The 22,767-nt window shown below is 37.8% G+C and overlaps 1 protein-coding gene across 3 annotated transcripts in view; it reads left to right on the forward strand.

Annotated features, from left to right (window-relative positions):
* The window catches only part of LOC126106537 (zinc finger protein 239-like), a 376,855-nt gene that overhangs the window by 269,575 nt on the left and 84,513 nt on the right, over positions 1–22,767 (forward strand). The window contains exons 9-10 of one of the 3 annotated variants that reach the window (XM_049912874.1): positions 435–494; positions 10,010–10,066. The exons of 1 other annotated variant lie outside the window; for it this stretch is intronic. In XM_049912874.1, the coding sequence (XP_049768831.1) occupies positions 435–494; positions 10,010–10,025 (76 nt within the window). In that variant the 3' untranslated portion in view covers positions 10,026–10,066. Of the gene's footprint in view, positions 1–434; positions 495–10,009; positions 10,067–22,767 lie in introns of those variants that run through there. One more of the 3 variants, XM_049912876.1, reaches the window with a different exon arrangement.

The following is a 22,767-nucleotide window of genomic DNA, read 5'->3' on the forward strand; positions in this document are numbered from 1 at the left end:
GATGGGAACTGAAATCAAATCAGCACAATGTGGGTTTCCTGATGCTGCGCCTGAAACCAAGTTGGCACAGAGAACTGTTTCCAGGCATTGAGTTTCCACTGTCTCCAACATTTGTACCACTCACTGAGTCTGGATCATTGTGTAGTGCACTATAAACGTACAACATACAAACTGAAAGCAGAGGGTAGAAACTTCTCGATATAGGCTTGCCATCAGGTTGAGTGTGCAATGTAGTGGTAATTTTTGGAAATCCACAATTTCTTGACATGAATGAAGTGCTGTCATACTATGAATGGTGTGAATTAGGTCAGAATTCAACAGAGATAACAGCTGTGTTCAACAGCTATCCACGGCACTATTGTAGCTTTTATGTGATTTTTGGGTAACACCCTTACGTGTATAGATTTTATGGAATGTCTTGCATGCATTTTCAGAACTTACCCATCGGAAAACTTCAGAACAAGTCTTTGCTACGAATTTTGCTTCAGCACATGGTAAGTATGACACATTTGTGTTACTACCTGACGCTAGTGCAGAGGTACGTGTATGGACATTTATTTGTATCCTCTATACAATTTTGGTAAACATTTTTGGAATACAGTGATCAATAGATTATTATATTTTGACTAAAGTTCAGTCTTGATCACACCATTTATGTTTCAATGACATAGGTAACCAGTTTCGGTTATTTTTACATAACCATCATCAGACCCATGGCTCCCTTAGGATGGTAGGCGGAGCTCTCCTCAGCTGCTACTATCAGTTGACCACTCCACCTACCATCCTAAGGGAGCCATGGGTCTGATGATGGTTATGTAAAAATAACCGAAACCGGTTACCTATGTCATTGAAACATAAATGGTGTGATCAAGACTGAACTTTAGTCAAAATGTATCCTCTATGTTAAACCAAATTTAAAAAAAAGTGAAAATAAATTATTTTACATCTCTTTCAACTGTGTTTTATTTCATCAGAAACCTCAAATACGTTGAGTAAAATATGCAGTTAAGATAAGTTTACCAGATTTTAGTGAGGAAAAATAGGAACACATATGTCAACACTGACTTTTCTTAAAATTGTATTTACTACACATTTCCATAATAATAGTTAAACACAATTAAGAGGAGTATTTTTTAGTTGAGCATATAACTCTCGACATTTTTTCATATTACACAAATAGCGTAAGACTTTTGATTACCTATGTTGGAAGTCAAACCCCATGCCAAATAATTTGTAATGTTTCAACTTCAGAATTAAGTTATTGACGACATTTGGTTCCAAAACACCAGCTATTAATGCCTCATGTTTTGTTTTACAACATGTGATTTTATTTGCCATTGTCGAATCTGGGAATAACTGAGAAAATATTTTCGTACTGTAGTGAGTGCTGGTGTAGCTAAGATGATGTTGAACTGCGTGAACTAGCATGGAAGCTCAGATGCAGTTATCTGAAACGAAAAAAGGCGCTATTAACAGCTCCTTTGTATAATTTACTAAACAGGCCTGTCATTATACTGAAAATCAGAAATGTTGAAATTAGCATGTATTTACTACATAGCTTCTCTGCATCAACAGAGTCCACCATGTAGAGACTTTACATCATTGTGGTTTCTTCGATGTCAAGAGTCTGCAGTTGTGGTTAACTCTGTTAAAATTAGGCCTTAAATGGGTTACACCATCGTGTGAAATGGAAAAACCCTCTCCAGCTTTTCCAACACATAAAGTACACCTTCCTTTATATGCATTTCCTGGAACTGGCCACAGTTCTTGAAATTCTTTTTCCCAAACTGAACAGTACATGTGCAGTCTTCTGTTCTGGTGACTGCTGGTTTGAATATCTAATTTACTTTTCGTGGGATTTGTCATACTCTCATCCATTATGGACACACTACTTCCACACAGAAATCAGTTCTAAACCCTAAAATACACGATGGCTTGCGACAAAATGAACGAAGCCGTGTGCCTTCCTGCATGGAGTGGAAATACATAATCCACCTCAGCTTCTGACGTAACATTCGTCTCAACTACTATCACATGCGACCCCTAACGTGAAAAAATATATTCTGCATTGTAAAATTTGGTTTATTGTTAAAATTCCATACTGTTGCAGCTAACAATGTACATTCGGCAACCCTAAGTAAGATTGTTAAAGTACAGGAACAACTAAAATGATTTACATGTTTAGTAACATAAATAAACAGGGAGTCAAGACATGTCTTAAGGAGCAACAGAAAACATTTATCTGTGGACAGGAGCATGTAGAAGAACCGTAGCTCAAGTTTAAACAAATAGTTGCCCATGCACAGGATATATACATACCTAGTAGAACAGTAGGTGAAATTAAAAGTTGAGCTGCCACAGTATCGGAGATTGAGAGAGACTTACAAGTTGCAGCAAAAAATAGCCTCGATTACAGTAAAGTTGTAGCAAAATGCTCCATGTAGCACAACAAATTGCAAGAAAATACCTCTCAGTATACATACGTGTTGTACACTGAGGCGACGAAAATCATGTAATAGCGATATGCAGTAGTATCACGCACACAAGGTATACAGGGAAGTACACTGACGGATCTGGCGCTTGGACTCAGTTGATAAATGTGAAAAGGTTTCCCACATGAGTGCGGCAACACGATGAGAATTAACATACTTTGAACACCGAATGGTAGTTGGAGCTAGATGCATGGGACAATCCGTTTCGGAGATCATTAGGAAATTAAATATTCCGATATCCGAGGGTGTGTCAATAACACGAAATTTCTGCCCTTATCTCTCATCATGGATGGTGCAGTGTCCAACGACCTTCACTTAACGGCTGAGAGCAGCAGCGTTTGTGTAGAGTTGTCAATTCTATCAGATAAGCAAAACTGCGTGAAATAACCGCAGAAATGCAGAAATCAGTGGGGAACGTACGACGAACATATCCGCTAGGGCAGTGCTGCGAAATTTGGCGTTAATGGGCTATGGTGGCAGACGACCGATGTGTGTCCTTTTCCTAATAGCACGACAATGTCTGCAGTGCATCTCCTGGGTCTCTGATGGTATCAGTTTGATCCTAGACGACAGGAAAACTGTGGCCTGGCCATATGAGTCCCGATTTCATTAGGAAAGAGGTGATGGTAGGATTCGAGTGTGGTGGAGACCCCATGAAGCCAGGGAGCCGAGTTGTCAACAAGGTACTGTGCATGCTGGTGTTGGCTTCATAATGTTGTGGCCCGTGTTTATGTGGAATGGACTTGATCCTCTGGTCGAACTGAACCGGTCACTGACTGGAAATGATTATTTTCGGCTTCTTGGAAACCATCTGCAGCCATTAATCGACCTCATGTTCCCAAAAATGTCACCGTGTCACAGTTGTTCGTGACTAGTCTGAAGAACATCCTCAACAAATCGAGGGAATGATTTAGCGCCCAGATCCTCCAACACAAATCCTGTCGAACATTTATTGGACATAATATTGAGCACAAAATCCAGCACTGGCAACATTTTCACAATTATGGACGGGTACAGGTGCAGCATGGCTCAATATTTATACGGGGGACTTGCAACGACTTGTTGAGTCCACGCCACGTCGAGCTGCTGCACTACGCCAGCCAAATGAAAGTCCAACACGATATTGGGAGGTATGCTATGACTTTTGCCATCTCAGTGTACGCACTTCACACATCCTGCTAATCCACATTTTGGGGTTCTGTACCTCAGGCCATAAACAGGACCCTTATAGGATCACTTCGGTGTCCATCTGTTGGTGCGACTGTTAAGAACCCTTTTTCTCAAGAACATATCAATTAGAAATGTATACCACATCGTAAGTTCTATGCTTCCTTGGTGGTGTCAAGCATTTAAGCTTTTAAGTCATTGCAATCAAAAGATACGACCATTTATGTCTCATACACTACTGGACATTAAAATTGCTACACCAAGAAGAAATGCAGAGGATAAACAGGTATTCATTGGACAAATATATTATACTAGAACTGACGTGATTGCATTTTCATGCAATTTCGGTGCATAGATCCTGAGAAACCAGTACCCAGAACAACCACCTCTGGCCGTAATAATGGCCTTGATAGGCCTGGGCACTGAGTCAAACAGAGCTTGGATGGTCTATACAGGTACAGCTGCCCATGCAGCATCAACACCACAGTTCATCAAGAGTAGTGAGTGGCGTATTGTGACGAGCCAGTTGCTCGGCCGCCATTGACCAGATGTTTTCAATTGGTGACAGATCTAGAGAATGTGCTGGCCAGGGCAGCAGTCGAACATTTTCTGTATCCAGAACATGCGGTCGTGCATTATCCTGCTGAAACGTAGGATTTTGCAGAGATCGAATGAAGGGTACAGCCACGGGTCGTAACACATCTGAAATGTTATGTCCACTGTTCAAAGTGCCGTCAATGCGAACAAGAGGTGACCGAGACGTGTAACCAGTGGCATCCCATACCATCACGCCGGGTGATACGCCAGTATGGCGATGACGAATACACGCTTCCAATGTGCGTTCACCGCGATGTCGCCATACACGGACGCGACCATCATGATGCTGTAAACAGAACCTGGATTAATCCTAAAAAATGACGTTTTGCCTTTCGCGCACCCAGGTTCGTCGTTGAGTACACCATCACAGGCGCTCCTGCCTGTGATGCAGCGTCAAGGGTAACCTCAGTCACGGTGTCCGAGCTGATAGTCCATGCTGCTGCAAACGTCGTCGAACTGTTCGAGCAGATGGTTGTTGTCTTACAAACGTCCCTATCTGTTGACTCAGGGATCTACACGTGGCTGCACGATCCGTTACAGCCATGCGGATAGGATGCCTGTCATCTCGACTGCTAGTGATACGAGGCCGTTGGGATCCAGCACGGCGTTCCGTATTACCCTCCTGAACCCACTGATTCCATATTATGCTGACAGTCATTGGATCTCGACCAACGCGAGCAGCAATGTCGCGAAACGATAAACCGCAATCGCGTTAGTCTACAATCCGACCTTTATCAAAGTCGGAAACGCGATGGTACGCATTTCTCCTCCTTACACGAGGCCTCACAACAACGTTTCACCAGGCAACGCCAGTCAACTGCTGTTTGTGTATGAAAAATCGGTTGGAACCTTTCCTCATGTCAGCACGTTTTAGGTGTCCCCACTGGCGCCAACCATGTGTGAATGCTCTGAAAAGCTAATCATTTGCATGTCACAGCATCTTCTTCCTGTCGGTTACATTTCGCGTCCGTAGCACGTCATCTTCGTGGTGTAGCAATTTTAATGGCCAGTAGTGTATTTCGATACTCGCTAACTCACCTATGAAAACCAGTAGAGTACTTTCCGTTGACGTAGAATCATGGAATTCGACAAGAAGCAAGATTTTTATAGTACAAATTAAAGAAAGAATTCGAAAATTGTTAATTTGTAATTATATCACAAAGATATTTATTTGTCATTTATTGTCTGTCTGTCTGTCAGTTAAGGCAACTTTTTCTCAGGTACAGGAACAGGCATCAAGTTAAAAGTTATGTCAGGTGATAAGGGTCTACGATTCCATCACGGTGTGTGAAATTTAAGCATCTAAATTAAGGCCCTCAGAAGATATAGCCAACTGTAAAGACCACTTTTTCTCAGAAATGGGTGGAAGTATAACGTTGAAACTTGTGTCAAACACCGACGTATACAGTTCCTTGGTGGTGCAAATAATTTAAATTTCTAAGGCAATGCGATCAAAAGATACAGCCATACCTGTCACATATTTCGATACACTCTTATTTATCAAACTTATAAATGAAGTATCTCCAACTATTTCGGACCTGGTGGTTTAGCGGTAAAACGCTTGCCTAGAAACCGAGAGGCCCCAGGATCGATTCTCGGTCGGACAACTGATTCTCCAGTCTCCGTTTGAAACTGGCCTTCGCCTCTGAACAATGTGCAGAGTCGCCACAAACAACATGGGGTTTGGATTCCACGTTGTCGGCCCCTTTTCCCCGGTTGGATAATGGGTTAATTTAGGGACACATAAGTTGTGAAAGTAGCTTCCGATAGAAATTCTTGCACTAGGCCATTGAGGAATACGAAATTACTATTATCGTCTCTATACATAACTGAGTTTGTATGTAACCCTCAGAGTGTGAGTTCTACTTGCACTTGCGGTTTTTTTTTATTTGCATGTACATGTCTACAGTTTGGTGACACACAAAAATCTCTGCACCTACAATAATCAATCCATCTTTTAAACTTAATTGGAAAATATTGTACACTGCTGGCCATCCAAACTGCAATACCAAGAAAACCAGAGAGGCTCAGGATGTGTTATTGGGCATAGCAGTGCGTGGTGGTACGGTGGTTCCACATATTGCCAAACCTGATCTGCTATAGCAGTGTGTGGTGTATCCTGGGCCAGTCATTCCGCAACCATCTACAATATGTATTTGACAGGCGAGAAGTCAGGAAAACAGGGAAGCCAAGGCAGCAATGCAGTCTAATGGGCGACAAAGAAGTCTTGAACATTGCGTGCCAAGTGTGGTTGAACGTTATCCTGTTGCAGTTTGTCCCTCGGCAAGCTCCAATGGTATGGGATGTCATCAGGCTGCAACACTGCATAGGTGTAACACAGTCTGGTTAGTGTACGAGCATTGCGTATGAAAGAGGGTTCCACTCTCCACAAACTTCTCCAAAACATTCCAAATGGGAACCGTTTTTCATAATTGAGTACCGCCCTGGTGACAATATTGGACATGATTTTGCCATTTTGGCCAATAATGAAAGAATTTTGAGAATATTTTGTAAATAAATGCAATCAACGCCGTTTGTGAGATATTTTTGTTGCTCAACGTGTTTTTTGGGTGAGACAGGAAATCCAACTATTTCTATGTCCTGATTACAAATTGATATTTATTAGTAACTATATTTACGGCATCATGCATTGTGAAATACAGTAATATTACAATCCCAAAGTTGTACAGTCTCCAAATAACGACGCCAGTGCTAACATTTAACAGTTACAAATTGGTAGTTAAGCTATTATAGTAGTGCATACATATTTTTGTCACGACGCTAGTGGACAATTCAAAATCGGTTTTCCTCTTCTTTCTTGCTACAGACTTATCCATAATTAGAATCAGAATTAGATCGAAAATGAATGCTTATGAAGTTGGTGATAAAGAAGAGAAAAATATAAAGCAGAAAAACATTTATTGTAAAATGAGAGATTAGTTTTGATGATTATAAAAACTATTTAGATCACAAAATAAAACAATATAGAAAAGTGAATTTAATTAGATCATTTAAATGTAATGTAATAAAATTGTTTTAAGTTCTGATGAAGATAAACATGTTATATTACAAGATGGAAATAATAAAGTACCATGTGGTCATTATAAATTAAACCCAAAAAATTATAATGACAATGATTCCTTATGGAAAATAAGCAGTTGCATATTAACCAAAAAAAACAACAAAATAAAAAAATTATTAGTTTTCAATACTTCTTCTAGACATAGAAAATTTTGATGTATTTTCAGATACATATTACAAACAAATTTTCCATCAAACATTCAACTTTTGATAATATCGATCTTTATGTTTCTGATAATTGAAATTTTGATTGATTATGGTTGCATTTATGAATATATTCAGGAGTATTTCAATTGCTTTTTACAATTTTCAAAAATAATTTTTTATTCCGATTATTAGCAAGTTCTGTTATATGTTCATATTTATTTTCCCTATATTCTATTTTATACATACAATACAACCCATTTGGAAGGTGAATTCTCTTTTCTTATTTTTATTTTTGTATGTTTTTCTTTTTCTTGATTGACAAATTATTTTATGTTTATTCTCTATTTGTAAAGAAAAAATTTTTCAAAGTAAAAAAATTAGGATATGTCTTATATATATGGAATCGCTTTAAGAAAAAAATAACAAATTTATATGTAACAATGAATAGTTTCGATGATGATTAATGAAACAATAATCAATGGTTGAAAGGAATAGATGTAGCTTAACTTTAGAATATAAAAAAATTGATGAAGCATTTGGACACATAAATAGAGATGATAAAACTCTTTAGACAATTTAAGACCCTTAATTTGAAAACCAGACAATGTTTATTAATTGATCTGGATTACAGTATTTAATATTAAATTCAAAAGAGAGAACCAATACCATTTAAAAATCGGTTACTCATGATGTTTTACCTTCAATAAGAAAATATGACGAATATAAACTAAAGATCAAATTAAAACAAATCCATAAAGCACAAATACATGATTCAAAATATCTAAACAAGATTAAGAATAATTAAATAAAAATGAGATGAAATGTACTGTAGAACTCTACAAATTTTACATGAAAGAAATGAAAAACATTATTTTATTATCACATGTTGTTCCTCAAAAAACTAATCAAAATTAAAGACCTACTTTTAATATTTTTTAGATTATGTGATTATAATTGTGATGGTAAATAGTGGAACACAATTTCAAAAATGTTCAAAAAATAAATGATATTAGAGACAGAGATCAAAATTGTGAAGAATTTTTAAGAATTAATTATGTACCAAATTCAGTAAATTTATATTAAGATTTATTTCTCAAATACTATAAAAATAATCTTCAACAATTGTTTTTATCAAATAATTATATTTATTTCCCTTACTTGAATTAAATTTATTTGGATTATTATCAAAATGAACAGAATTTGAGTTGAATAAAATTCCACTTTGATTTTGCAAATCAAGAGAATGAAATTCTTTAATTAAATCACCCACAGTAATTTGTTTTTAATTACAATATTCATTAATCAATTACCATGTTTATGTTCTTTTTCAACAGTTTTTAATTTATCACCATTGAATTCAACTGGATATTTACCATATACTTAAAAGTACCAACAGGTCTTAAGCTAAAGCAGTGTCATCACTGTTACTGAAACATTCTAACATTCTTTCGCTTATATTTATTTTTTTAAGATGTTTGTAGTTTGACTTTTTGTATTTTCAACCTTCCTTACATTTATAAGACATGTTCTCCTGATTCACTTAATCTACAATCTCCTTTATCACTATCATATTGTTTAGTCGTTAGAAAATCGATATATTCTTCTATGCAATGTTGATTATAAGGAACCATTTGTTTTTCAACTTCAATACCTTTTATTTAATAAAATTGCAGCCAAATACCCATATACAGTTACTTTGCTTAACATTTTACATTTACATTTTACATTTTTGCATATTCATTTATCGATTTCACTCTTTTACTGCACAGTTCTATGTGATATCGTTCACAGGCTTCGTTACACAGTTCACATACACATGTTGCAGTTGGGTCATGATAAGTTTTGTTTTTGCAGATTAGATGATAAAAGCCGTGAGTAGAAAGTCTAGTTACAACATGTCACTATTCGAAGTTTGGTGCTGTCCATGAGCGGTTCGTCATTGCTTCGGTGCCGTAAAACTCCGGCCATATTTTTTCTCATTTGTCCTCCATGATCTTCAGTTGCTTTCTGGAAGCCCTGGTGTGTGGCATCATATATCGAAGTCTGATGTCTTCAATTAGGAATGTCTTTCTCGCTAGCAGGTACACTAGTCTAGATCTTGTTGTCTTTGAGAGACCTAGTGCTCTTTTTAGATAGGTCGAACTTCAATACCTTTTAATACATTATCACCTAAACCGTTAGCCGGCCGGAGTGGCCGTGCGGTTAAAGGCGCTGCAGTCTGGAACCGCAAGGCCGCTACGGTCGCAGGTTCGAATCCTGCCTCGGGCATGGATGTTTGTGATGTCCTTAGGTTAGTTAGGTTTAACTAGTTCTAAGTTCTAGGGGACTAATGACCTCAGCAGTTGAGTCCCATAGTGCTCAGAGCCATTTTTGAACCTAAACCGTTATTTCCTCATTTAACTTGTTTGGTTGCATCAATAACTGGGTGATCTTTTTTTAAAAATCTCTCATATTACATTTTTGTTTGTTTTCTCCATTTTCAAACTGTTCTGTTAATTTTTCTTTTATTTTCATATTTCTTTTAGCTTTTTCAGCAGTTAACAACTTCTGGATCATATTTTGAAGAAGTTTCTCAACGCTAAGATAGAACAATTTTTTTCCTTTACGTTCAACATTTTTATGTTCTTTGTTTTTACATTCAACTTTTATGTTCAATGTCTTTACTTTCAATGTCTTCATGTCTAATGTATATGTTCATTTTTTTGTTTGACATTTCCATTCAAAGTTTTTAAGTTCAAAGTTTTTATGTTTAACAATTATGTTTAATGTTTAAAAAATAACCATTATTAATTTTTCTTGTCATACATATTGTTTTAAAACCAACTTCAGATTTATTACAACATTTGCTACACACTAATTGTTTTCGTAAAGTAAAAACAATATATTCCTATATGTCTACATGTAAGAAAGTATACTGTAATTATATCTTGATTTTCAAGAAGGAACCCATAAAAAAAACTACAACTGAATTATGTTCACATTCATCTAATGGAATGATTTTATCATTAATTTCAATAAAATTAATTTTTTAATTACTTTTATTTTCAATTTCTATGAATTCTTATATTTTGTTTGATCTAAACTTTTGGAATAAACATACAAATGATTACTTTATTTCCAATTTAACAATCCTGGAGCCAGAATATAATTATCCGTCATTAATGTTGTTTTCTGCAACCACTTGGCCCTATTATTGAATTTAGTAAAGGTTTATACTGTTAATTTTCAATTTTTCTCAGGAATTTGATTTTTTTGTTCCCAATCTGTCATTCATTTGTATAAATTTTTAAATAAAAATGAGTAGATTATTTGAATGGAGTGAAAGTTCATTTATTCTCAAAAGAAAAACCTAGAAAAATGTTCCAGTAGTTAGTTTTTTCAACTTTTTTAATTCCAAGTATTACAACAAAAAATAATTAATTATATACTAATGAAGAAACAATAGAAATTCCTGTTGGTCTATATAGTTTGAAGAATTTAGAAATATTTATTCAATCAAAGAAACCCATTACACACATTAAAGAAGCTAAAATTTTAAGGACTGTTCTTATTGAAGTTGATATTAGATTATTAATGAGTAAAGAAGATTTGATTGATGAAATTTTAGTATCTAATAATCAAATTACTGAAGATAATGGAAAAGCAATTGCTAATAATGATCCTGAAATTATTACATTTCATTTAATAAATATTAATTTTAATATAGCTGATATAATGTTTGTTAAACATGATGATCGTCTCTGGAAAGAAACTAATAATATTTTTCCTTTAAACCAAATGATGAATTTGGAGAATCAATAATTTATGAACCAAATTATCCTATAAATATTCCAATTTTAAATACTATTCAAAATTTAATAAATACTATCAATGATGAAAACTATAATTTGATTGGGGGCAATTGTGCTTGTGTAACAGTAATTTTAAAAACGAATTAACAACTTCTTTCCTTAATACATCATGAACAAAATTTTGAAATATCAGTTATTCTCATCTCCTGTTAATGAGAAAACAAAAAATTATTTAAATCTTCTTAACAAGAAAACAGAAATTAATATTAATATTGGTGATTGTTGGATTCATCCTAATCATTCACAACTTTATATGAGCTATGATGTTATTCATACATTTGGAACAGATTTTTCAGCATATGATGGTAAATCGAATTAATTGATAATTGTGTGATAAAATTGTTTGATGTTATAACAAATAAAAAAGGAAACAATATTTAGTGTAGAATACAATATACCTTTATTTATTCATCAACTCTTATTCAAGTGTAGCTTAATCTCTATCAATTGACTTAAGGCAATATTCTTAAAATTGGTACAATTAGAAAGAAACAAAATAATATAATTTATCCATTAGACTTACTTAGTAGATTTTTTAGGGATTTTAAGGAAATCATTTGGAAAGGAGATTTAATAGTAATTTTTTCTTGGAGTTCAAGAAGAAATCAAGAAGCTTCAATTCTTCAATGGTCTACTAATAATGACAGCAATACACTTCAAAAATAAAATACCATTGTTGTAAAAAATATGGAAATCCAAGTTGCTGTTCTTAACTATGAACCAGAATGTTCGCTTGAACTAGAACAAGACAGACTGAAAAATCCAGAAATTACACTACCTTTCTTTGAACTGCAAACAATTGAATTTTCAGGATTAAATAGAAAAAGACACACACAATTATAATAAGTAGTAATATCAACTACTTATTATAATTGTGTTGAATTTGATAAGCCTTACTATATTATACTTTTTTAAGTAATTGAAAAAATAATCAGTTAAATGATTCTTCTTTGTTTGGTCATATTAAATTACAAAATATTTATGTAAAAAATGGAAGAAATTAAGCTATTCCAAAGAAATGGAATATTCATCCACCAAAAAACTTTTTAAAAGTTTACAATGTTTATAGAAGTTTAAAATAGTAACAGAATTAATAACAATGTAAATGTAAATCCATTCAATTTTTTTCAAGACGATCCTATCTATGTTATATATATGAGTATAAGAATGAATTTTTTAACTATTCAGAAAACAACAATGAAATTATGTGCTTTTTAGATTGAAATATACTTAATGATATAGCTGAATATGTAATAATGTTTGGAAAAAAGAATGTAACTTATGATTCACAGCACATAATTTTAACACAAAATTTTTAATTGCATAAATGAATAAAAAATTAGAAAATTAAAATTTTCCAAATTTTTTTTAAAAATTTAATTGTCAAATTTTTAAAATTTTCAGTGCAAAAAATCAAAATTTTAATTTTGTGTCCAACAATGTTGAACTAAATGACTCGAGATCTGTTTCAATAACACTTTCATTTGTTAAGCATGTATAGTCGTCACTGTACTCCTCACGTCCAGTGACCACACAGCAGAAGGTACATGGCACCATGCATTTCACTAACTGATGTTGCAGAAACGCTAATATTTCATATGCCACTTGTATCTCACTCTGCGGAATTCTTTGGGTTCCTCTCCAAAGAAATGTCAGCTTTGATAGCTGTTGTTGTAGATATAATGAAATTTTTGGTATGTTTATCTTTGCCATTGCTCCGCTTTGTATGAACACCACTAGCACTATAGCTCTGTTATGAAGTAGTAGTCGCCTAAGCAGTTCAGCTATGTTCTGTAGCCTCATGCTGTGCTCACCATTGGATACCTCCACTCACAAATCCTGTTGCCATTAGCACCTGACAATATGTAGGGTGTCGAATGCTTTTGTGACCTCACACTTGTTAGTAATCATTACGTCAAATACCATGACAATATTGGTTACAACATTGTTGCTACTGCATGGCGTACACACAGTTTATAGAAAACATTTCATGCTGAAGACCAAACTAAAACATCAAACAATCTTATTGGTAGCCAATGTGAATGTAGAAACGTCCGCTGTAGATAACAGGTTCAAAGCGCGATCTGTTTGGAACACCTGGGCTGATGCTGGCTAACGTCAGGCGACCAGAGGCCAGTGGAGCAAGAATTGTTCTGAGCAGGACAGGCAACCAACTTGGATCTTCCCTTTCGCGGAATTTTATCCCTTTGTGATGTTTTGCCGTGGTCTTCAGTCCAAACACTGGTTTGATGCAGCTCTCGATGCTACTCTATCCTGTGCAAGTCTCTTATCTCTGAGTAACTACTGCAACCTACGTCCCTTTGAATCTGCTCACAGTATTCATCTCCTGGTCTCACTCTATGATATGACACTTCCTCTATCCACTAGTAAATTGGTGATCCGTTGATGCCTCGGAATGTATGCTACCAACCTATCCCTTTCTTTAGTCAGGTTGTACCACAAATTTCTCTTCTCCCCAGCTGTATTCAGTACTTCCTCATGAGTTACGTGATCTACCCATCTAATCTTCAGCATTCTTCTATAGCACCACGTTTCAGAAGCTTCTATTCTAAACTATTTGTCGTCCATGTTTCACTTCCATACATGGCTACACTCCACAAAAATACTTTCAGGAATGACTTCCTAGCACTTATATTCGTACTCGATGTTAAACAAATTTCTCTTTTTCAGACACGCTTTTCTTGCCATTGCCAGTCTACATTTTATACCCTCCCTACTTCGACCATCATCAGTTATTTTGCTTCCCAAATAGAAAAACTCATTTACTATATTAAGTGTCTCACTTTTACGACAAAGAGTCATCAATTCGTTCTTTACTCAAGATTCCAAACTCCACAAGCCCTCGACACAAAGCGCACGTCAGGGTTCGCATCTTGCTCGACAAAAATTTTCATAATGCCCTGTCAAATTTCTGCACGAGCACACCTAATTGTTGGTGGAAATTATTTTGATTTTTCACGTCTTTTCAGTCATTGTCAATAATGATATGTGACGGTTTCCACTCCCAGAGAGACACAGATCTTTTTGTTACATCATTTCATGTTCAAAATGCCATTCCTAGTGAAAAAGAATTCGATAGATAATGTATCTCCCTGTGTAGTCAACGTCGAATCTCCAGAGTTCGATTCCCAGTCATCACTATACTCTTTATCTAGTTCAAACAAGCACACATCACACTACTGATAAAAGAAACTTATGTCCATTCATGGCTGTAATACAATGGCGATAGTTGCCAGCTCCAGGAGACAGACATCATTCACTTTCCTCGTCACTGTAGTTTCAAACATATGGCGACTGCTGAGAAAACTCGATATGTAGCATTTGATTGTGCTTTCACAACATCTGGATTAGGTGATAGGTGTGAATCGCCATCCAAAAAATACGTTATGTCATTTCAAGTTTCTTATTTGGGAATGGTATATTTGGAAAAGGCCAGATGTTACCGAGAGATTTCAGTTAGATTATATCATGGTCAGACAGAGATGCCAAAATCAAGTACTGGATTGTAATGTATACTCAGGAGCAGATACAGACTCAGATCACTATTTAGTAGTGATGAAGCGTAGGCTGAAGTTTAAGAGACCAGTCATGAAGAATCAATACATAAACAAGTGGAACACACAAATATTAAGGAATGCCGAGATACGCTTGAAGTTCTCTAATGCTATAGATACCACAACAAGGAATGGCACAATAGGCAATAGAGCTGAAGAGGAATGAACATCCCTAGAAAGGGCGATCACTTAAGATGGAAAGGAAAACATAGGTACAAAGAATGTAACTGCGAAAAAACCATGGTTAACATTATAAATGCTTCAGTTAATAGATGAAAGGAAGAAGTACAAAACTTTTCACGGAAATTCAGGAATACAGAAATATAAGTCGCTGAGGAATGAAATAAACACGAAGTGCAGTGCAGGTAAGACGAAATGGCTGCATGAAAAATGTGAAGAAATCGAAAAAGAAATGATCGTCAGAAGGACTGATTGAGCATGTAGGAAAGTCAAAACGATCTTCAGCGAAATTAAAAGTAAGGGTTGTAACATTAAGGGAAATTCACTGTTAAGCATAGAGGAGGGAGTCGATAGGTGGAAGAAGAATGTTGATATGAGGGGGAAGATTTGTCTGATGTGATGCAAGAAGAAACAGGAGTCGATTTAGAAGAGATAGGGGATCCAGTATCAGAATCAGAGTTTTAGAGAGCTTTGGAGGACTTAAGATCAAACAAGACAGATGGGATTGATAAAATTCCATCACAGTTTATAAAAGCATTGGGGGAAGTGGCGACAAAACGACTATTCATGTTGGTGTTAGAATGTGTGAGCCTAGCAACATACCATCTGACGTTTGGAAAAATATCATCCATGCAATTCCGAAGACTGCAAGAGCAGTGGATCAAGCGTGCCTATCAGAAGAGAGGCCAAAGACAGACTCGCAAACAATACTCCACCAATACCCTCTTGGCAGAAAGTATTTAGGCTGCCACCCCTGACCGGAGGGCCTCACTACTTCACTCGCTATCTCACTCGCTCAGTCACTCTCACTGACTCGTTGTAGTTTGGCATCTGTCATTCATTCGCAGAGCTATTTTTGGTCTACGACAGTACATGATGGGACCAGATTACTGTAATAGCACGTTGACCAATATTTTCTGCAAGAAGAAAATGATTGAAGAGCTCATACCACAACACATAGACTCTGTTAAAGTTAAGTAGCAGCTTCCTGTTCATGTAAATAAAAAACCCTGTTAAGCCAGGTGTACTTTTGTGTTGTACAAAGAGGATACCAACCTCCCATACCAGCATCCTCTCCCTTGCCTCCTTGGTACAAGACACTACAATGGTGACGAGGACACTACAGTGGCGATGAGGGTATTACAGAAGAAGCAACGATGGAAATAAAAGAAAGGTTAAGGACTGGAATTAAAATTCAATGTGAAGGATATCAATGAAACGATTCGCTGATGATGTTGCTATCCTCAGCAAAACCGAAGAAGAATTACATGATCTGATGAATGGAAAGAACAATCTAATGAGTACATAATATGGACTGAGAGTAAATCGAAGAAAGACAAAAGTAATGAGAAGTAGTAGAAATAAGAACAGCGAGAAACTTAACATCAGGATTGATAGTCACTTAGTAGATGAAGTTAAGGAATTCAGCTACCTTGGCAGCAAAATAACCAATGATGGATGGAGCAAGGATGACATCAAAAGCAGACTAGCACTGGCGAAAAGGACATTCCTGGCGAAGCGAAGTCTACTAGTACCAAACGTACGTTTGGAGCACAGCATTGTACGGTAGCGAAACATTAACTGTGGGAAAACTGGAACGGAAGAGAATCGAAGCATTGGAGATGTGGTACTACAGACGAATGTTGAAAATAAGGTGGCCTGATAAGGTAAGGAATGAGGAGGTTCTGCGCAGAATCAGAGAGGAACTGAGTATGTGGAAAACTCTGACAAGGAGAAGGACAGGATGATAGGAGATCTGTTAAGACATCAGGGAATTACTTCTATGGTAGCTGTAGAGGGCAGAAAGTGTAGAGGAAGACGAGGGTGGAATACATCCAGCAAATAACTGGGGACGTATGTTGCAAGCGCTACTCTGAGATGAAGTTGTTGGCACAGGAGAAGAATTCATAGTAGGCTGCATCAAACCACTCGGAGGACTGATGATTAAAAAAAACTGGCTAAAAACGTGTTACATGACGTCTCTTTAAGGCTAGTCAGCAAAGACTATCAATGTTGTGGTCGAGTCTCGGTCGGGTACCAATATTTTACTTCGTTGTTGTTCGTTCAAATCCACATCCAGAATAAAACAGTTCTGTGTCTCATTTAAAGTTCAGATATATGCACAGTTAGCAGCTCAGTAATAACTTTAATTTTTAATGTCACTATCAGTTAACCGACAAGTGAGATAAGTGGTTATTGAGCTGTGCATACATTAACGTGCCATTATGAATACAGTGAAATTACTAGTGATACATTGTTGATGGCGAGACTTCGATACAGCGCTTGGCGCTGTTAATCATGGCTTTTTAGCTGGTTGATTCATTAATAAGTTTACGCAAAAGAACTTACTAAATGAACGACGATTAGTAGGTAGTTTAGAAAACTTTTTAGTGAGCAAGAATATTTTAGATTAACATAAAGATTTGGGAGTTCAGATATTCTTGCAAAAGGAACAATTGATGTGTTAAAATTTGTGTCAGATAGTAATGAGAATGGTAACAATTTAGAAATGTTACTTACTGTAATAAATTTCCGTTTACAGGCGTTAAGTGCTGTTTCAGATGTTCCCTGATACTTAGTACCGTGGAATTAATTTACATATCGAATTATTACTATAGAGAGCAGTGTTTTCTAGTGGTCAGCAGTGGTAAGTAGTATGTATAGGCAAGCGAGTGTACTAAAACGAGAGTAGAGGACCTGTAAGACAGTTACATTATGTGGGAGGGATGCAAATCAGGCAGAACGCAATCCAGGTAATTTGCATGCTTTTGAACGTAATAGTACTTGGATCTGACTCATATATCTACAACCAAAGCTGCTAAATTAATAAATAAATTGTGGTCAGTTTTTGTGTGATGTGACGGCCAATGTGAACTTGCCTTTAACGGACTCGTACCCTTTGGCTCTTTCTTTCCTGGTCTGGGAGACAGGAGTTTTGCAACCTTACGTGAAAATCATGACAATTGAGACGAGTACCCACACTATGAGGGTTCCGTACAAACTTCATTATGTATATAGATAAAAAGAACAATTTCGTGTGCCTCAGTGGCCTGGTGCGAGTCTTTCTATTGGTTACCACGTCAGATACACTATCGGAGTAAGGCTACTTGCGTGTTGCGTGCTCCTAACCTAACTCAGTAACCCAACTGGGGAAGGGGAACCTACAGTTTAATATGAAATCCAAACCACGAGTTCCTTCTTGGCGACTTCTCACATTGTTGGGAGGGAAAGGCTAGATTAAAACGAAGACTCAAAAATCTGTGGTCTCACCAAGATTCGATCCTGCAATTTCTCGGCTTATAGATATGTACTTCACCACAACACCACCATATCCGACATATATTTGCAGATAGTTCATCTATAGGTTTTGATGAGTGAGATTGTATCAAAGTTAGAACAAGTTTGGCGAAGATTTCGGCCACCACGCCACGCTGTCTGACTGCGAGGAAAAGTGAGGAAATTCCAAACATGACACATTTGCATGGCAGTGCAGTCAGATAGCCTAAGGTTTGGTATTATATTTGACATTTATCAGCAACATAGATTAAAAACAAAACAAATTTCAAGATTATTTTATTGCTTATGGGGCGCTGAGGACATAATATAATTTTTATTAACACAAACTGTCGGTGTACAAACAGGGGCAGAAAATCTCTAGATTTTCGTAATTAGGTTGCCTCATCATCATGAATTATTTTGCTTCATAATCGAAAAAACATTTTTCACGCACATATGTTGATCAAAAATGGTTCAAATGGCTCTGAGCACTATGGGACTTAACACCTGAGGTCATCAGTCCCATAGAACTTAGAACTACTTAAACCTAACTAACCTAAAGACATCACACACATCCATGCCCGAGGCAGGATTCGAACCTGCGACCGTATGAGCAGCGCGGTTCCGCACTGTAGCGCCTAGAACCGCTCAGCCACTCCGGCCGGCGTTATACTGACTCAGCTTCAGTTTCAGTGGGCAACAAGATATTGCTGAGGGTGTACTTGAGCCTACATTTGGAGCCTCTGGGACGTGACTCGCAGTACATCAACCAACATGCCCATTTGCAGAAGCTTTTTAAATGCTGGACAGCAGTGAGATCAATTTCCAGCTGCTTACGAACAGACAGTAACTTGTAGTGTTTTTGCGAACAAGCAACTTTACATTAACTCACTGATTCTATTTTAACACTTTTAACTACAAGGACGTAAAGTTCCTTTATCAAAAGTACTTATCTCAAGTAGTTGCTTTGTGTTCTAGGTAGTGAATTCCCTGGAATGAAATTTCTTGATTTCTTGTTGCAACTCGAAATTAACGGTCATTTACAACATTCGTGGACAATATACACTGTGTTGTAGGAGAAAACAGTATCATAGATGCGATATTCACAGAACACATTATTTTGCGAGAGTATTCGTCTTCCTCATGTTTACACCATCATCTTATTTTTTTTAGATGCATCATTATGTAACAGCTCAAACATCGACGTCGGGACCGCAGCCCAGCAACTAAAAACGGGTGGCAGTTACCGGCCAGTGCCCTGCCAGCTCTGCGGCGCCAGCAGACACGGCTCTGCAGTCGGCGCTTCTGGGTGAGGGACGTCACGCAGACTCCTGCCACACGATCGACTGGCCTAACGATTACGCCACACCGGACCTTCGACCCCACTCTCGAAGTTCCGATGCGGCCCCGATACAGGATGCCTTCCACAACTGTCAGCACGTGAAAATGGGACTTAAGCCACCAGGACCAGCCCGTCACCAAGTCGTCGTAGCTGGGCGGTCCGTTGACCCACAGCTCGTGCCAGTCGCCGCCGCATCTATGACGCTGCCTCTGTCAGGCCACGAACCGACAGCTGCTGCCTGGGCAAGAAGACATCACCTCGCTGTCGCTCTGCTACTCCGCAGTCATCGGTCGCCATCCGCCAGCATGCTGTGGTAGCCGGGCCACACCTGCAGCCCACAGGAAACACCTGCACTGGCACACACATACCGGTGTGAGGGAGTTTGAGGATAACCTCCTGTCATCTGCAGTCTGTTTCAGATGTGCTGAATCACGTCTGTCGGTCTCCATCAATCAAGTTTTCGGTCAACTGACTGGCTGCCTTTTTTGCCCTCTGTATTGCTCACTCCAGCAGATAACTACTTGCCCACTCCTACTTTGCGGTAAACCTTTTCACAATATTGGTGTCAAAATACTAGCTGGAGCTGAAAATGGTCTCCAATGGAGCCTTGAAGAGAAGGGGTTGCAGCAGCGAGTAAGTGACAGCAACAAGTGTTTAATTTTGGGTCTTTCTCGATGCGTTTGTCTTTTCCTTTCTATTTTGGGTATACTATAGTTCTGAGCGAAACTGCCGTCCCGGAGGAAGCAATTCAGTATCTTCTACATGAGACAGCTAAGGTTAGAGCTGGCAATGCAGTTTCATGTAGAGAAGTGAACCAATGGAATGGTAAAAGAAGGGAAGGACTATCTTCGAACGTGTCTTCACCTATCCTTGATGCTGGTACAGCCTCATTGGTAGCACCACTTTCCCTTAACTCTGGGGATAATATTTTGTGTTAATGGATAGTTTGTATATGGCTGCGAAATTAGGGAATTGGAGTGATGAACAATTGTTAAATGTAGTTCATTTAAAAATAGTAGGTTGTTAAATCTGGCTCATTTAAAATTAGTAGGGGATACCAGGACATATGTGACGTGCAATGACAATTGTGGGACACAGTCCTTTGCAGGCTTTGAGGAAGGAGTAGTGCATCATTACAGGAAGAAGAATAGCTTACACTATTATCATGAAAAACTTAACGGTGTAGTGCAGAAGCAGGGACAATCAATAGAAGGTTTTGTGGGCCGCATCAGGCAAATAAATGTCAATATGTACGAATTAATGAATGATGATCATGCCAGTAAAGACATTTTGCAGAGAACAGAACAGGACACTTGTGTTTTTGCAGGGATTGCTGTCTGAGTTGTCAGAGAAAGTACGGATGGAGTTTCTGAGAACCCTGGAAGAAGCAGTGGCAACTACAGTACCTCTGACTGAAATTCATTCTCTAACTAGACCATGGGAGAAACACACGCTGTTTAATGCGGAGATGGTGTGGTGCTCCAGGACACGTTCGACATTTCTGTATGAAACCAAAATGTCAGAGGTGCAAGCTAGGGGGGAACTCTATTAAAAGTGTCTACATGCCACACACCATTAGGGGCTCGTGGAGTATGATGTTGATGTAGATATGGTGGAATCACCGTAACACTCGCGCCGCTGTGTTAAACAGTACAGGGGGCAGTTTGACCATTGTGCAACGCTCGCAGTTAGTTCGACTATGGGCCACCCCAGGCCAGAACCAGTGGCAGACATTTGTCTACAGATCGATAGCAATCATTGCCATCTGCTATGAACAAGGATATTTAGGCAGTGTCCAGTGCACAGGGCTACAAGCACAGGGATTGCTGATAAATGGTACGCAGTGTGACATTTCATGCCGCACTTTCCGGTTACCTGTCACCATTATCGGAACCACAACTAGAAACACAAGCTACTCGTTAATACACCTACTAGATCTGCCTTTCGAAATCCTGCCCAAGGAGAACCTGACTTTCCTAAATGCTACATTAGGCTCAACTCCTCTGGTTATCCTGAACCAGGTGATAGCAGCACAAAATGGTCGTCTGAGGATGGAACTTCTACTCGATCAAATAAGTAAACATAGGAAAGAACGACACAACTTACTCGTAACTGTAGGACCCGGAACATTATCCCTTTATGTAATTTTGGGCATAATAAGTATTGCATGCTGCTATCTCAGACATGGAGCTGCCGAAAGTCCGCCCTTCCCTTCCTTCAACTTACAGGTCCATAACAGCCATGCTGGTGGCAGTGGAGAAGTGACTCAACTACAATGAACAATAGTAGCTTCCATAGGAAAAAACAGTCTGCGTTGCAATGACAGCAGAAGCTTCATTGATACATTTCTCCTTTTTGAGACATCTTCAAAATTCGCTTAGGGACTGTGGGTAACACATAAGTTATACCTAACCAAAACATTAGAAAAGATTAGAAGTGTGGCCATATATTAGCATAGCTGCATGACTTCGCCAAAGGTGCACAACAAAAGTTTTGGGTACTTAGGACTAAGGTGTCACCTGCAGTTTTTGAGAAAATTCTCAAAATGCCTCAAAAAGGGGAAATGTGTTAATAAAGCTTCTGCCGTCATTGCAAACTAGACCGTTTCTTTCCTACTGAAAATATATCATAGTTGATGCACCATAGCCATAGTGCTGGAGGATTTATATGAACAATAATAAGTTGTGAAAGAAATAAACGGAAAAAAGCAAAGAGGGGCGCAGAAACTCAGTGCTTAAGCATCACAAGAGTGAGATACCGTATCTAGTGTGAAATAAACCGAAGAGGAGGACACGCCGAAGTCTTATTCACGCAATCAAGGAACACTGATAGATGTGAAAGTATCTCTGTTAAGTTAGACCAACAAAATAGGAATCAAGAGTCCTGGATTAATCGAAGGAGTGAGTAAATGTAACAACTCACACACCGACATCTGGGAGTGCAGCCAAGCTGCTAAAACTAGGCCGCAGTTACCGACCGGCCAGTACCCTGCCAGCTCAGTAGCATCAGCAGAAACGGCTTCCGCAAGTGGTACTTGTGAGGAACGTCACATGGACATC

The sequence above is a fragment of the Schistocerca cancellata genome, chromosome 10 (assembly GCF_023864275.1).
Source record: "Schistocerca cancellata isolate TAMUIC-IGC-003103 chromosome 10, iqSchCanc2.1, whole genome shotgun sequence".
In the NCBI taxonomy this organism is placed as follows: Eukaryota; Metazoa; Arthropoda; class Insecta; order Orthoptera; family Acrididae; genus Schistocerca; species Schistocerca cancellata.